Source organism: Mandrillus leucophaeus, unplaced genomic scaffold (genome assembly GCF_000951045.1).
Source record: "Mandrillus leucophaeus isolate KB7577 unplaced genomic scaffold, Mleu.le_1.0 Scaffold374, whole genome shotgun sequence".
Taxonomy (NCBI): Eukaryota; Metazoa; Chordata; class Mammalia; order Primates; family Cercopithecidae; genus Mandrillus; species Mandrillus leucophaeus.
In genome coordinates, this window is record NW_012103965.1 from 1,625,733 (window position 1) to 1,639,270 (window position 13,538).

At 56.6% G+C, this 13,538-nt stretch overlaps 1 protein-coding gene across 1 annotated transcript; it reads left to right on the plus strand.

Annotated features, from left to right (window-relative positions):
- Positions 1–3,095: 3,095 nt before the first annotated feature.
- CA4 (carbonic anhydrase IV) lies at positions 3,096–12,947 on the plus strand. The gene is made up of 8 exons (XM_011990239.1): positions 3,096–3,245; positions 8,718–8,771; positions 9,977–10,132; positions 10,833–10,978; positions 11,096–11,194; positions 11,465–11,531; positions 11,686–11,849; positions 12,631–12,947. Exons 1-8 carry the CDS (start codon positions 3,188–3,190, stop codon positions 12,823–12,825), a joined length of 939 nt encoding a protein of 312 aa, XP_011845629.1. The 5' UTR covers positions 3,096–3,187; the 3' UTR covers positions 12,826–12,947.
- Positions 12,948–13,538: the final 591 nt, after the last annotated feature.

Consider the following 13,538-nt stretch of genomic DNA (forward strand, 5'->3'; position numbering starts at 1 on the left):
TTTCTGCTTTTTTTTTTTTTTTAAATCATGGTCGAAGGCTGGTGATTTTCCTGATCAGGACACTGAGCCTGACGGGGGTGAAAGCTGAGTGTCTGGGTTGGGATGTAGACCCCGGGCAGTGTGGCTCCTACTCCTATGCTGATCCTCTGCCTTATACTCTCTCTGCCCGCCTGCTACGCTGAGCATAAGGTATGGTAGGTTTCTGTTTAGGTCAATGTATTTGACCTTCCCCTAAGCTGTGAACCCAGGTGTGCAGGGTCTCAGCTCCCTTTGTGCCTCCACCCTATGCCTCTCACAGTCCCAGTGGGGGCTGCACCTGAACCTCATGTTCCCAGGTCTACAGCTGGGGCTCCCTTCCTTGCCCCGGTAGTCCACGAAGAACCTGAATGTGCCAGGGCCCCTCCGCAGTGCTAACTCAATGTCCCATCCCACCCAGTGCTGCCTCCACACCCGCCTAGGGTCAATTTAATCCAGCTAAGGGGGCTCCGCTTAGAGGTCATGGCCACATGTGCCAATGTGCCAAGCCGTGGGCCCAACCTCCTCAGACTTTAGCTCACTGAGGCCTCATGGCAATCTTTGAGAGAGATTGGGGGATGATTTCCGTTTCACAGATGAGGAAAACTGAGGCTCAGCTGCCGTCACAGAACAAGTGGGTAGAGCCAGAAGTAACTCCAGGGTTGTGTGTCTCAAAGCCCCTTAGCTTTCCCACGGCTTCCGTTCTGTTCCTGACAGGGCCATGCGTGCAAACATCCCCAGAGGACAGGAGTGTGATTCATCTTTGCATCCGCCATGGGCCAGCGGCTACACCCAGGCACTGAGAGGCCAGTTGTGGAAGTCTGGACTGGGCAGGCCCTGGTTCACAGCAGACTCCAAATAACTGTTTATTGGTGGAGGTCAGCAGGGCAGGGATTACCATCTCCAGTTTATAGATGAGGAAGTTGGAATCAGCCGGGTGCAGGAAAGTTGCCCAAGGTCATCCATGAGTCAGAGGAAGAGCAAAGATTTGAACTCAGAACACTGAGGGCCTCCGCAGAATAAGAGGAAGGAGGCTGGGGCTGCTGGGCTGGGCTCTCCCACTCAGGTGGCCTGGGCTGGCAGCTTTATGGGCCCTGTAAGTCACTGGGACATGTCAGCACCCATTCCAGCTGTAATGACCCTAAATCAGGCCTTACACCCTGCAGGTAAGCTGGGCCCCAGGTAGCCTAAATAGTGACAGGTGACTGGTTTATGGCAGACCAGGACTGGGGTCAGGGCTGGGAGATAAGGCTGAGAATGTTAAGACCAGGAACAGGAAGGGAGGGCCCTCACCCTGTGTAACCTTGAAGTTAGAGATGGCAGATGGAGCAGAAGCCACTCCACCACCCCATCGCCAATGTGCAGGCTCTGCGGTGCTCATAATTAAGATGCATCCGTGAGAGAGTGCACAGCTTTACCCCTCCCCGCATTCCTCGGAGGGCATGCCCCACCAGAGACTGGTTCTCCTCACCCATCTTTATGGGCCCAAGATGCACCCAGGGCCCCCCTGTCTCTGGGGGGGCCCAAAGCAATGAACTTTAAAGTGAGTCATTGATCAACAGTCCCTTAACTCCACCAAAGGTTCCCAAGCCTCTCCCCTGCTCATCAGGGAGCCGGCCAGAGGCCACAGGGACTCCTGGGGTGGTCTTTATTCCCAGGAACAGGCTTCCTCTGTCCTGAAAGGGACGTGTTTATAGCCCTGTGAACACAAATGCACTCCCCAGAATAGGCTCTGGGTGTGGAATCCCTCCCGCGGCTGTCACGGTCGCAGGCTGGTGATTACGTTATACAGTGGTGTTGATAATAGAGCCCTAAGCCTGGCATGGACACCCCCTCCCCTCCCTTCTGCCTCTCTGTAGGATCAAAGCTGCTCCCTGAGGTTGTGTGATCCTGGGCCAGGAGCAGGGAGTCAGCCTCCACTCAAAGCAGGGAGGAAGCGTTTTTGCCTGAATCCTTCTGGGTGAGGCAATCCCCCTTCAGAGGTCCCTAGCCCGGGTTCGAAGGTCGGTGGGGACTGACAGGTTGGCAGCGGGTGGGGAAGTGGCTAAAGGAGAAGAGTCCAGGTCCACTGCTGGGTTCCCCGTCCCTCTCCCGCACCCCAGCCTGAGCTTCCCAAACTCTCACAGAAGCCCCCACCCTCTATGGGACACAGAGGACCTGCAGTAGCAGGGGGGCACAGCTAAGAGAGGAGACAAGAGGCAGCTTGGGGGCGTTGCGGGGATACCCCATTTCCCCAAATGTTGGAGCCGCCCTTAAGGGAACTTTCCCTGGACTCCTCTGGAGATCTTGGCAAATGGGAGAACTAGGGGTCCGTTCAGATCCCAGTCTCTTCTCTTCCCATCTCATCTCTCCACCTGGGGGGCTCAAAGAACCTAGCTCCTCCCCTTTGACCCCATCAGTTTCTCCTTCACCGAGTCCTCTTACAATCCATTTCTTAATTCTGCCCCCTCAACCCTCCCTGCTCATCACATAAACACCAGCAAGGGCAGTTTAGGGACAGCTTTGCTCTGTGTTTGAAGAGAGGTCTTTGGTCTGCTTAGAAATTAAGTTTGGAGCAGCCCGGGAGGAAATGGAAGAGATGAGACCCAGAGAGAGGATCAATGACCGCTGCCTGGGAGAGACAAGAGAGGCTTTCTGCGGCCACTGATTCAACAAACGGCATGACACGCCCCTCAGCCTCTCATCTCTTCCAGGCCATCTCCACCCCCACCCCCATCCCAAGGCCATTCCCATTCAAGACCACTGCGCAGGGGTGGCGCCAAAATGATCGAAGTCATCATCGGGGCACTCATCTTTGTGTGGGTCAAGCACTTTGTGGTGTCGCGTCCCTGTTCCCAAACCAGGGACCAGGAGTAGGATGGGGGAGGGGCAAGGCGCCGCTTCTGAGTGGAGAGGACGCAGAGTGGGTGAGGGGGCCTCGGGCACAGGGCAAGAGGTGGCAGGTCGGGGCGGGGGACAGGGAGAGCGGAGGATTTCAGATGAGGGACAGGGGGAAGGTGGGGAGGCGAGGGCAGGCCCCGCCAGTGGGAGGAGCCGCCTCCCGCGTCCAGCTGTCGGGGCTCCCTCCCGTTGCTGCTCCGCTATAAAACGCAGGCCGGCAGGATCGCTGCACCCGCGGCGGCCTTCTCGGTGCGCGACCCCCGGCCCAGAGGCCTCTTTGCTGTCGCGCAAGATGTGGATGCTGCTGGCGCTCCTGGCCCTGTCCGCGGCGCGGCCATCGGCCGCTGCAGGTGAGCTCCCGGGCTCCGGCCCCAGGTGCCCCTCGGCGGCCCCCTCCGTGCCCCCAGCTCCCGCCCCGCAGAGGCTCCCCGAGGGCTGCCTGTGCGCGTTGGCGGCGCGTGGGTCCCGGGTTGCTTGTGCGCCGGGGGCCGCGAGGGTGCGGGAGGACCGAGCAGCGCGCGAGCTTGTGTGTGCACACGCGTGTCCGCGGCGGCCGGGGGAGCGTGTGCACGCGTGTACGCGGTGAGGGTGTGCGCGTGGCCGGCGTCCCGGGGCAAGAAGAGTTGGGAGTCCCTGATAAGGATGCTTCTCAGGCCGGGCGCGGGTGTTCTCGCCTGTAATCCAAGCACTTTGGGAGGCAGAGGCGGGTGGATCACCTGAGCCCAGGAGTTCGAGACCAGCCTGGCCAATATGGTGAAACCCCATCTCTACCAAAAATACAAACATTAGCTACTCGGGAGGCTGAGATAGGAGAATTGCTTGAACCCAGGAGCTGAAAGTTGCAGTGAGATCACGCCACTGCACTCCAACCTGCTGCACCGTCTCATAAAAAAGAAAAAAAAAAAAAAAAGGATGCTTCTCAGACCGGCCTCAACGCAAGCCTTGTTTTCTCACCCAGCGTCCTCCGTCTGTCCGTGGGTTTCCGTCCGTCCTGCTGGGACTCAGCGCTGGGCGACTGCCCCGCGGCCAGAGCAAGGGCGGTGTGGCAGGGTCCTGGGAGTCGCCCTTTCCACCCGGGTTCCTTGCCCCTGAGGGTCGCAAGCTCCCCTGGCCTCCCGAGCTCCCAGCGCTGAATTGGGAGCCTGGTGGGCCGGGGCGGGGGGACCTGGAGCCCCGAGGCCTCTGCGGAGCCGGTCTTTCCGGACAGGGTGATTTTCGTTTAAAGATTAATGGTGAAGCCGAGCTCTTAATTATTCCTCTAGGTGGGAGGTGGCAGGAAAGGCATGTTAATGTTTGATAAGGAGCTAAAGGCGCTTGAAGCGGCTGTACACAGAGATCCGATCCTGGAGGCACCTTCTTTGCAACCCCAGACCCCATCACCAAGAAAGACCCCATCTGCCAGTTTTCAGCCCACCCACCCCTCGGATGGTTCTTGGGGTCCACGCAGGCTGAAACCTCCTCTCCCAAGTTAGGTGCTCCACCCTCAAAGCCTCGGAGTGAGGGGTGAAGGTGTCCTCTGCACAGAGGAGCTAGCATGTGCCCTTTGCAGCAGGGACTGGCTGAGCTGTCATAGAGGATCGAGGGGCATCTTGCAGCCTCTCCTCCGGGCCCCTGGGGGAAGAAAGAGAAAAAGCAGAATGTGAAAGCTTTTATTTGTAGGGTTAGACACTGGAAACCTACTAAGCAGCTAGACAGTAGAAAGAGAAATGCTTTGCAATTCGGGCGCTTTGTAGCTGTGTGGTCTTGGGTAAGTCACTTCCTTTCCCATTTGCAAAACAGGTGTAGTCATTCTGACTTCAGGGGTTTTAAGGGTTCGAATAAAATACTGGGTTTAAGTGCTTAGTGCAGTGCCTGTGTGGCACGTGGCCGGTGCTCCATATACCACGTTTATGGGGCTCTCCCCCAAGCCTGGGGCCAGTGTTAGGAATGTGTCTCAGCTCATCCCTCACACAAGCTGCGATCTCCTTTAGTGCCAAGGCTTTCTGACCGGGACCTGACGTCCATTCATCCCATGGGGGACTCAAGCTGAGAAGGGACCAGGTTGCATATGGAGACACCCAGAGCATCTCTGTCCATTGAGACAGGAGGACGGGAGAGGATATTTGGTCCCCTTCAGAGCCCCAGACCCCTGGCTGGGAGCTGCTGAGACTTTGCCCAGGGCACACTTGGGTTGTGCTGAGCTGTTTTTCAGGATTATCCCCTGTCCCTCAGAGGGGGAGGTGGGGTGAGCAAGGTCCATTAGAGACGCTTCCTCAGCCATCTTGAAACAAGGGGGAGGGGTGGCAGGTCAGTCAGGGTGGGGGGCAGTAGCTGGGTGACAGGCGACGGGCTCTCAGTCTCTAACCTGTGGTCAGGGTGGATGTACTAGGTAGGATGTGGCACTGGACACTGAGACCTATGGGTAGGTAGTCCCTCTCCTTCCCAGGCCCTCTTCAGAGTGACCTGAGTCAGTGGGCTGGTACTTATCTGCAAGGGTGGCCCTCTCATTCAACGAGGACAAGAACCTGAGTGGTGGGTGATCCTGCCACCAGAACCCCACCTTCACTCCACGGACATGGACCAGACCCCTGGCCTTGACCTCACCACCATTATGTTTTCCTGGCTTCTGCTTCCTGAAGAAGGTAGTTAAAAGCACGTTCAGCCAAGCAGGTCAAAAGTCTTCATGATTAAGACAGTGGATCAGCGGTCACCACTACAAACCTAGGAGCTGCGGCCAGAACCAGGGAAGACCAAATTCCTAAGAAAAGCTAAGCCTGGACCAGATGTGCCCCAGGGAGGCTGTGAGGCGAGTCACAGGGGGCTCCACCCTTCACAGCTGGCTCTTGGGGACACTGGCTCGAGGGAGGCTTCTCCTGGAACGGCTGCCCCTGTGGCCTCCAGTCAGAGGAGAGACCAGCCCAACTTTCAAAACCCCTTCTGCCTTCAAGACCTCTTCGGGTGGGGACATGGGAGGATTATGGCAAGGAACTGTCGTGGTCCAAATGCCCTCTGATTTATTATCTCCTCAGTCACCGGCACTGGGAATTTGGTGGCTGCGCCTGTCAGAGGCGTTTGAACCAGAGCGACTCCATTTTGGGTGAGGGCTAGGAAAATGAGGCCGGGATTTGCTGGGCTGCATTCTCAGAAAGTCAGACATTTCTAGCTCTAGATGTTTATGGTTAACGGAACAAATTAATAATGTTTATGACACAGACCCAGACTTGGGAAGGTCCAGATACCCCGATATCTGGAGACCAAAGGCATTCCTAATTTTGCTTTAAAAATAATAATATCGGCCAGGAACGGTGGCTCACACCTGTAATCCCAGCACTTTGGGAGGCCGAGGAGGGTGGATCATTTGAGGTTAGGAGTTCGAGACCAGCCTGGCCAACATGGTGAAACCCTGTCTCTACTAAAAATACAAAAATTAGCTGGGTATGGTGGTACATGCCTGTAGTCCCAGCTACTCAGGAGACTGAGGCAGGAGAATTGCTTGAAACTGGGAGGCGGAGGTTACAGTGAGCCAAGATCGTGCCACTGCCCTCCAGGCTGGGCAACAGAGCGAGACTCCATCTCAATAATAATAACAATATCGATTCCTGCATAATAGAGTAATTAAGAAAATTAATCCTTTATCACAAACACCTGTAGCAGAGCACACGTCCCCATGTATATAACGCATCGGATGTGTTCCTTCTCTGACTTTTGGGAATGTCCTACTCTGTCTATGGAGTAGCTGTCCTTTCACTACTGTACTTTTTTTTTTTAAGGAACATTTGTATTTTAATTATTTTTATGTACAGAAAACTCAACAGTGTACATTTAACCCAGTTTAGTGGCAAGTTCTTTAGCCTTTGCCTTTTGGAGCTTGGCGATATGAGCCACAGACTTGGGACCCAGGACATTGCCGCCCCAGTGACAGCAGATCTCATTGTATCTGTCATTGTAATTGGTCCCGATAGCTTCCGCCAGCTTAGCCAAAGCGCCTTTGTCTTCTGAGTTCACCTGTGTGAAGGCGACAGTCACCACTGTACTTTCTTAATAAACTTTCTTTTCCTTTGCACTGCAGACTCGCCCTGAATTCTTTCTTGTGTGAGATCCAAGAACCCTCTCTTGGGATCTGGGTCGGGACCCCTTTCCTGTAACATGCCTTCTGTCAGAGGAAGATTGTGGGGCTTGGAATGTCTGATAACTCTCCTGTGGAGACTGAGCAAAGGCAGAGCGGGAGCTGGAGGTTTCGGAGCTCTGCCCCACTACTGCTGGGGCTGGGGTGGCAAGTGGCCACTGCTCTCTGCAGAATCCACCCACATGGGGGTAACCCAAGTGCAGCAACTCCCAGGGATAGCAGAGCCCTGCCCGGGGCTGGGGATGGACCATCAGGGGGAAGACACTGCAACTCTGAAAAAGGTGACGCCAGCAGAGCAGGAGAGGCAGTGATCAGGGCTGGGAAACTCCAAAGCCCAAAGTGGCTCTTCGTGGCCAGCTTTCCTGGGGATGCTCCCTCATGGCTCCTTCCCCATCCTGTCCCCATTCCAAGGACTCCGTCCTGGCTTAGACTACAAGGAGATGGGATTGTGGAGGCAGCCCAGGCAAGAAGGGAGAAGGCGGATGAGCTCAGAGGCCTCAGCTTTGGCTGAGTGGGAACCGTGCTTTTCTTAGGAATTTCCTCATCCTGAGTTCTTTCCAAGTCACTTCATTTCTCGCCTCTCTCTGCCCCTCCTTGGCTTTGGCCATCTGGTCCCAAAAGGAGGCCACGAGGGTGGGGGTGAGGGGGAAGGAAGGAGTTGTCGATGGGATTTTACCAAGTGCCAAGCTGCCTAAAACCTCCTTTAATCCTCCCCACGGCCCTGTGAGGTGGGTATGTTTGTCTCATATTACAGATGATACAACTGAGGCTCAGAGAGCTTAAGGGGCTTGCCCCCAAACCCATCTAAGGCCCCTGAGCAGCCCAGCCAGAATGCCAAGCTCTGGATGAGATGTTCTGTTCGCCCTGCTGGTGCAACCTTAAAAAAAATTAATAGACTTTATTTTTAAAGCAATTTTAGGCTCACATAAAAAATCAGCAGGAAGTACAGAGGGTTCCCATAGGCCCTTCTGCCCTGCATGCACTTTCCCCTCTTATTAACATCTTGCATCCATGTGGGACATGTGAGGTGCAGCCTTTTTTTCAGAGATGCTGAGTTCTACTGCCCTGAGGCAGAGCCCTCAGCCTGGCCCCAAAGACCAGGACTGTGGGGTTGGGGGGCAGGGGAGAAAGCCTGGCTGCTTTCCCCGCAGCAGGAGCTGTGAGACGCTAGCCAAGAAGGGATCTTAGTAACACACGGTGGGGTGCGGGGGGGAGGTGGGGAGGCATTCTGGGGAAGGACCGCCTAATCTCCTCCCTCATCTCGGATCTGGGAAGGCTGCCCGGCTGAACCTGACTCTATTGTCCCAGGAGCGGAGGCTGGGCTGAGTCCTCCTCTTCCCCTCTCACCAGAGTCTCCCTTCCAGGTTTGGGGTGGGGGAGGTAAGCGGGGAGGAGGCGGCTGGTGACCAAGGAATGAAATATCCAGGCCAGCCCCACGTCAGAGCTGAGTGGCCTCGCAGGGGTTCCCTGGAGGGCTGGTGGCTGCTTGGCCTGGCTCCGCCTGGGGAACAGAGCCCTACACCAGCTGACCTGTTGATCAGCCCTGCTTAGTTTTCCATTGAGTTTCCCTAGGTCCTCAATCCTACTGCCAGGAACATGCCATCCCAGCCCAAGGGAGGGCTCCAACCCCAGGGGTAGGCCCAGCCTCTAATCCTCCTGTGTGTGGGAGCAACAGGACACACACACGCACACTTCACACCTTTCCTCTCTGCTCCAGAGTCACACTGGTGCTATGAAAGTCAAGCCAATTCCTCCAAGGACACCTGCTTGGGTGAGTACAACCAGTCCGGGGGACTGCTGTTTATGCATGGTGGGCACCACGCAGGCCGAAATGGAGACCCCGGAAGGGTGGGAAGGTGAGAGGTGATGGTGGCCTCCCAGGCAGATATCAGTTCCCAGCACACACACACACACACACACACACACACACTCTCTCTCTCTCTCTCACACACACACACTCTCTCTCTCTCTCTCACACACACACACTCTCTCTCTCTCTCTCACACACACACACACAGAGATATACAAATGCACACTCACACACACACACACACACTCTCTCACACTCACACACACAAACCCACACTCTCACACACACAAACACACACTCACTCTCTCCTGTCCTGGTGCTCAGGGACCAGGGAGTGTAGAGTGGCCTGAGTCTTCACTGGCACCTGCTGTCACCGAGAGGGCATATTCCCTGCGGAATGAATTGGCAGCAGCATTGAAGAAGAAAAGGCATTTTGCTGTTTCCCATAACAAAACGGGGAGTTGGTTCTATCCCAGTGACGCCCCTTGCAGGGGGCCTGAGCGATGGTCCTTTACGCTTTTATTCCAATGCTGATCAATTCGAATGCAAACCCTGCAGTCTGCTGTGTTTTGGTGACTGAGCAGTGCACCCACCCACTCCTGACCCTGGCCCTCCTGGTGTTGGGGTCACCAGGGTTCGGGGAACCAGCTCCTCCAGGGCTACTCCTCTCCCTCCCATTCCTCAGATAATACTCAGCGCCCTTCATCAGAAACCCCCAGGGAGTCCCACTCCATTGCTTCCAAAGCCCTCTCCATCCATCTCCTTCAAACTCTCTGGCATCCCAGGGAAGCAGATTATCTCTGCAGCTCCCAGTTTACATTTGGGAAACCCAGGGCTTGGAGAGGTGATGTGCACCACCTCATGAAGTCGTCCCTGCCCTGGAGCTCACAGTTAACAGTTGGCAACTCTGTTCCCACCTTGTCCCACACCAGGGCTAGACTCCCCAGCCTTGCTTGTGTGTGTCTGTGGAGGAGGAGGAGGAAGGCCCAGGGAGGGTGAGGGCGGAGTTCTGAGCTGAGCATCCCTGAAGCACAGCCTTCAGGCCGCCTCAAAGCATTGCCGTGTGGGAACTGAGTGGGTGGGCCTGACTTCAGTGGGGCGGTGGGGGCTACACTTTGGTGCCAGGCACCCCTGACTCTCGCAATCCACCCTCTCTCCCTGCTCAGTGCCAGGCAAGTGGGGTGGAAACTGCCAGAAGGACCGCCAGTCCCCCATCAACATTGTCACCAGAAAGGCAAAGGTGGACAAAAAACTGGGACGCTTCTCCTTCTCCGGCTACGATAAGAAGCAAACGTGGACGGTCCAAAATAACGGACACTCAGGTGGGCTGGACGGAGGCCCCGGGCAGGCCTGGGCACCCAAGCTCCCCGAGGACTGAGAGGACAGGGCTCCTCCCGGGAGGGCATGCCAGGCCCAGGCCCATCTGTGCTGCGAGGGGGCTGAAAATCCTATGGGGGAGGACAGCTTCCGAGAGGAGAGAACACTCTAGTACGTTTTCGGTACTTTCGTCAGACCAGTCTGGGATGGGGGGAAGGAAGCGTTCCAGGAAGAAGGACATGGGCAAAGCTGCGGAGGCATGAAACAGCTCAGCACGTTCGGAGAACTGCCAGGAGCTCTGTGTGGATGAAGAACAGAGAGTGAACCCAGGCGGAGCCCAAGCAAGGCCCAGGGGCAGCTGGGCTGGGACCCAGGGGCAGGTCACCCAGGCCTGAGGAGTTTGGACATTACCCCGAGGACGCCAGGGCACCACAGAGGAGGTGGACGCAGAGGAGGCACCAGGCCAGAGCTGCAGTTTGGGGCAGTGGAGGGTGCAGGAGAGGGGGAGACAGGCAGGGAGGCCAAGGAGGAGGCCAGGGAAAGGTCCAGGGCTGTCCCACCCCGCCCCACCCGTGCAGGCCAGGACCGGAGCCCATGAAGGGTGGGAGGCAGGAGAGAATGTCCCATCTGGGTGAAGCTGGGATGAGGGCCTGGAAGAGGCTGAGGGAGGCCGGTTCGAGGACTCTGCCCCTTCTGTGCCCCCAGTGATGATGTTGCTGGGGAACAAGGCCAGCATTTCTGGAGGAGGACTGCCTGCCCGGTACCAGGCCACACAGTTGCATCTGCACTGGTCCAACTTTCTAGATAAGGGCTCCGAGCACAGCCTGGATGGGGAACACTTTGCCATGGAGGTGAGGGCCCCTTCCGGACTGGGACCTTGTCTGGGCTCTGGGTGTGCACCTGCCTTGGGCAAGCAGGGTAGTCCACGTCCTTCAGAGGTTGCCTCTTCACCCCTCCACCCCCACCAGGTGCACATAGTACATGAGAAAGAGAAGGGGACATCGAGGAACGTGAAAGAGGCCCAGGACCCTGAAGACGAGATCGCGGTGCTGGCCTTTCTGGTGGAGGTGGGACTCCCATTCCTCACCTCCCAGGGAACCTGTGGCTGAGAGCTTCTTCTTAGGATCCAGAGACCTGGGACTCCAGCGAGGCAGGAGGGGGTGGGGAGACTCCAACTTCCGCCTCTGTTTCTGGGGTTGCATGTCCCCGGGCCAGGTGGGGAGCCCAGAGCCTCAATCCCAGAAGCTGCCTGGCCTTCCGTCCCCAGATCAGGAGAATGAACTGGCCACCACCACTGGCTCCCTGCAGACTCTCAAGACCCTTCCCTCCCTTTCCAGGCTGGACCCCAGGAGAACAAGGGCTTCCGGCCGCTGGTGGAGGCACTGTCTAATATCCCCAAACCTGGTGAGTCAGGATTGGGGAGAAGGGCGTGGGGTGAGGAGGGGATTCCTCCCACAAAGGAAGGAGTGGGTGTGCAGGGAGCTGGGCTCTCAGAGTGCAGGGGAAGTGGGGCTCCTTCTCCCACCCTCACTGACAGTGTCCTTTTTCCCCACCCCAGAGATGAACACCACGATGGCAGAGAGCAGCCTGCTGGACTTGCTCCCCAAGGAGGAGAAACTGAGGAACTACTTCCGCTACCTGGGCTCACTCACCACACCGACCTGTGATGAGAAGGTCGTCTGGACTGTGTTCCAGGAGCCTATTCAGCTTCACAGAGAACAGGTGCACAGGGCCCGGGGTAGGGCATAGACTCCCACTGCCTGGCTCCCCAGAAATTATCCCTCTGTCTGCCCTCAGAAGTCCCTCAGGATACGGGTGGGGAGCCCAGGGAACTGAAGTCCATTGTTAATCATGGACATTCACTGAACACAGGAATGAAAGGCCTGAGCCGTTCCATCACCAGACTGGGGGCTAGACGGGAGGCAGGGGAAGGTGGAATCATTCAGAAAATGGTGCTGGGGTTTCTACAATGAAGGAGGCTCTGGGGAGACAGCCGTGAGTCCAGAGGGCCCAAATGTCTGCCCTTGCACTACTTTCATTCCAAAACAGTGGTTCTCAAAGGGCGGCCCCTGGACCAGTGGAGTCAACATCATCACCAGGGGAATTGCTAGAAATGCTAATCCTCAGAGCTACTGAATTAGGAGCTCTGGGAGTGGAGCCCAGGCCTCTGGGGCCCAACAAGCCCACCTCCCAGCTGATGCTAACGCATGCTTAAGTTTGAGAGCCACTGTCCTGTAGTAAGAGTGACAAGAGAAGCAGGCATTGCTGGCCCCCTGGGGTGTGAATGAAAGCAAGCCAATGGGCACTTAGCCCTCACCTATGCCACGCACCTCATTTACATCCCCTATTCTTATCATCTTCACCACCACCTTGAGAGCCAGGGGTTCAGAGCCCCTCTTTCCTAATGAGGGCTCCCAGGTCAGGACGAGGTGCCTGCCTGAGGTCACACGGCAGGGAGTGCAGCTCCCCCTGCCCCCACCCGCTGAGCCCGTCGCTTTCGCAGATCCTGGCATTCTCTCAGAAGCTGTACTACGACAAGGACCAGAAACTGAACATGACGAACAATGTCAGGCCCCTGCAGCGGCCGGGGCAGCGCATGGTGCTCAGGTCCGGGGCCCCGGGTCAGCTGCTGCCCTGGGTCCTGCCTGCCCTGCTGGGCCCCACACTGGCCCGCCTGCTGGCCAGCTTCCTGCGATGATGGCTCACTTCTGCACACAGCCTCTTCCGTGCCTCAGCTCTCCAAGTCCTGGGCTTCTAGTCCTTAGGCTTCCCAGGTGGGACTTTAGGCATGATTAAAATATGGACATATTTTTGGAGAAACCTTTCTCAAGTGTGTTTTTAGCTTCCCACAACTACCGCACCCTGTCCCCCTCCACCCACCCCTGTTCCAGGGCGGGGGCTTTAAGGCCAGAAGATTTCTCCCGGGTAGGTACCACCAGGTGTCCTCACTCTTGTTCTCTGTGAATTCCGTGTCCACACCCCACTCCCATCTACCGGGATCTGGACCTTGGAGAGATGCTGAAGACATCTTGGAGTTTCATCACAGTGGAAGCTAGAGGAATTCCAATCTAATCTCTTCATCATATAGAGGGGAAACTGAGGCTGAGAAAGAAGAGGCTGGGGCCGGGCATGGTAATTCACGCCTGTAATCCCAGCATGTTGCGAGGCAGAGGCAGGTGAATCACTTGAGCCCTGGAGTTCAAGACCAGCCTAGGCAACATGGTGAAGCCCTGTCTCTACAAAAAAATACAAAAATTAACCAGGCATGGTGGTGCACACCTGTAGTCCCAGCTACTCAGGAGGCTGAGGCAGGAGGATTGCTTGAACCCAGAAGGTGAAGGTTGCAGTGAGCTGAGATTGCGCCACTGCACTCCAGCCTGGGCAACAGAGCGAGAGAGAAGAGGCTGCTCG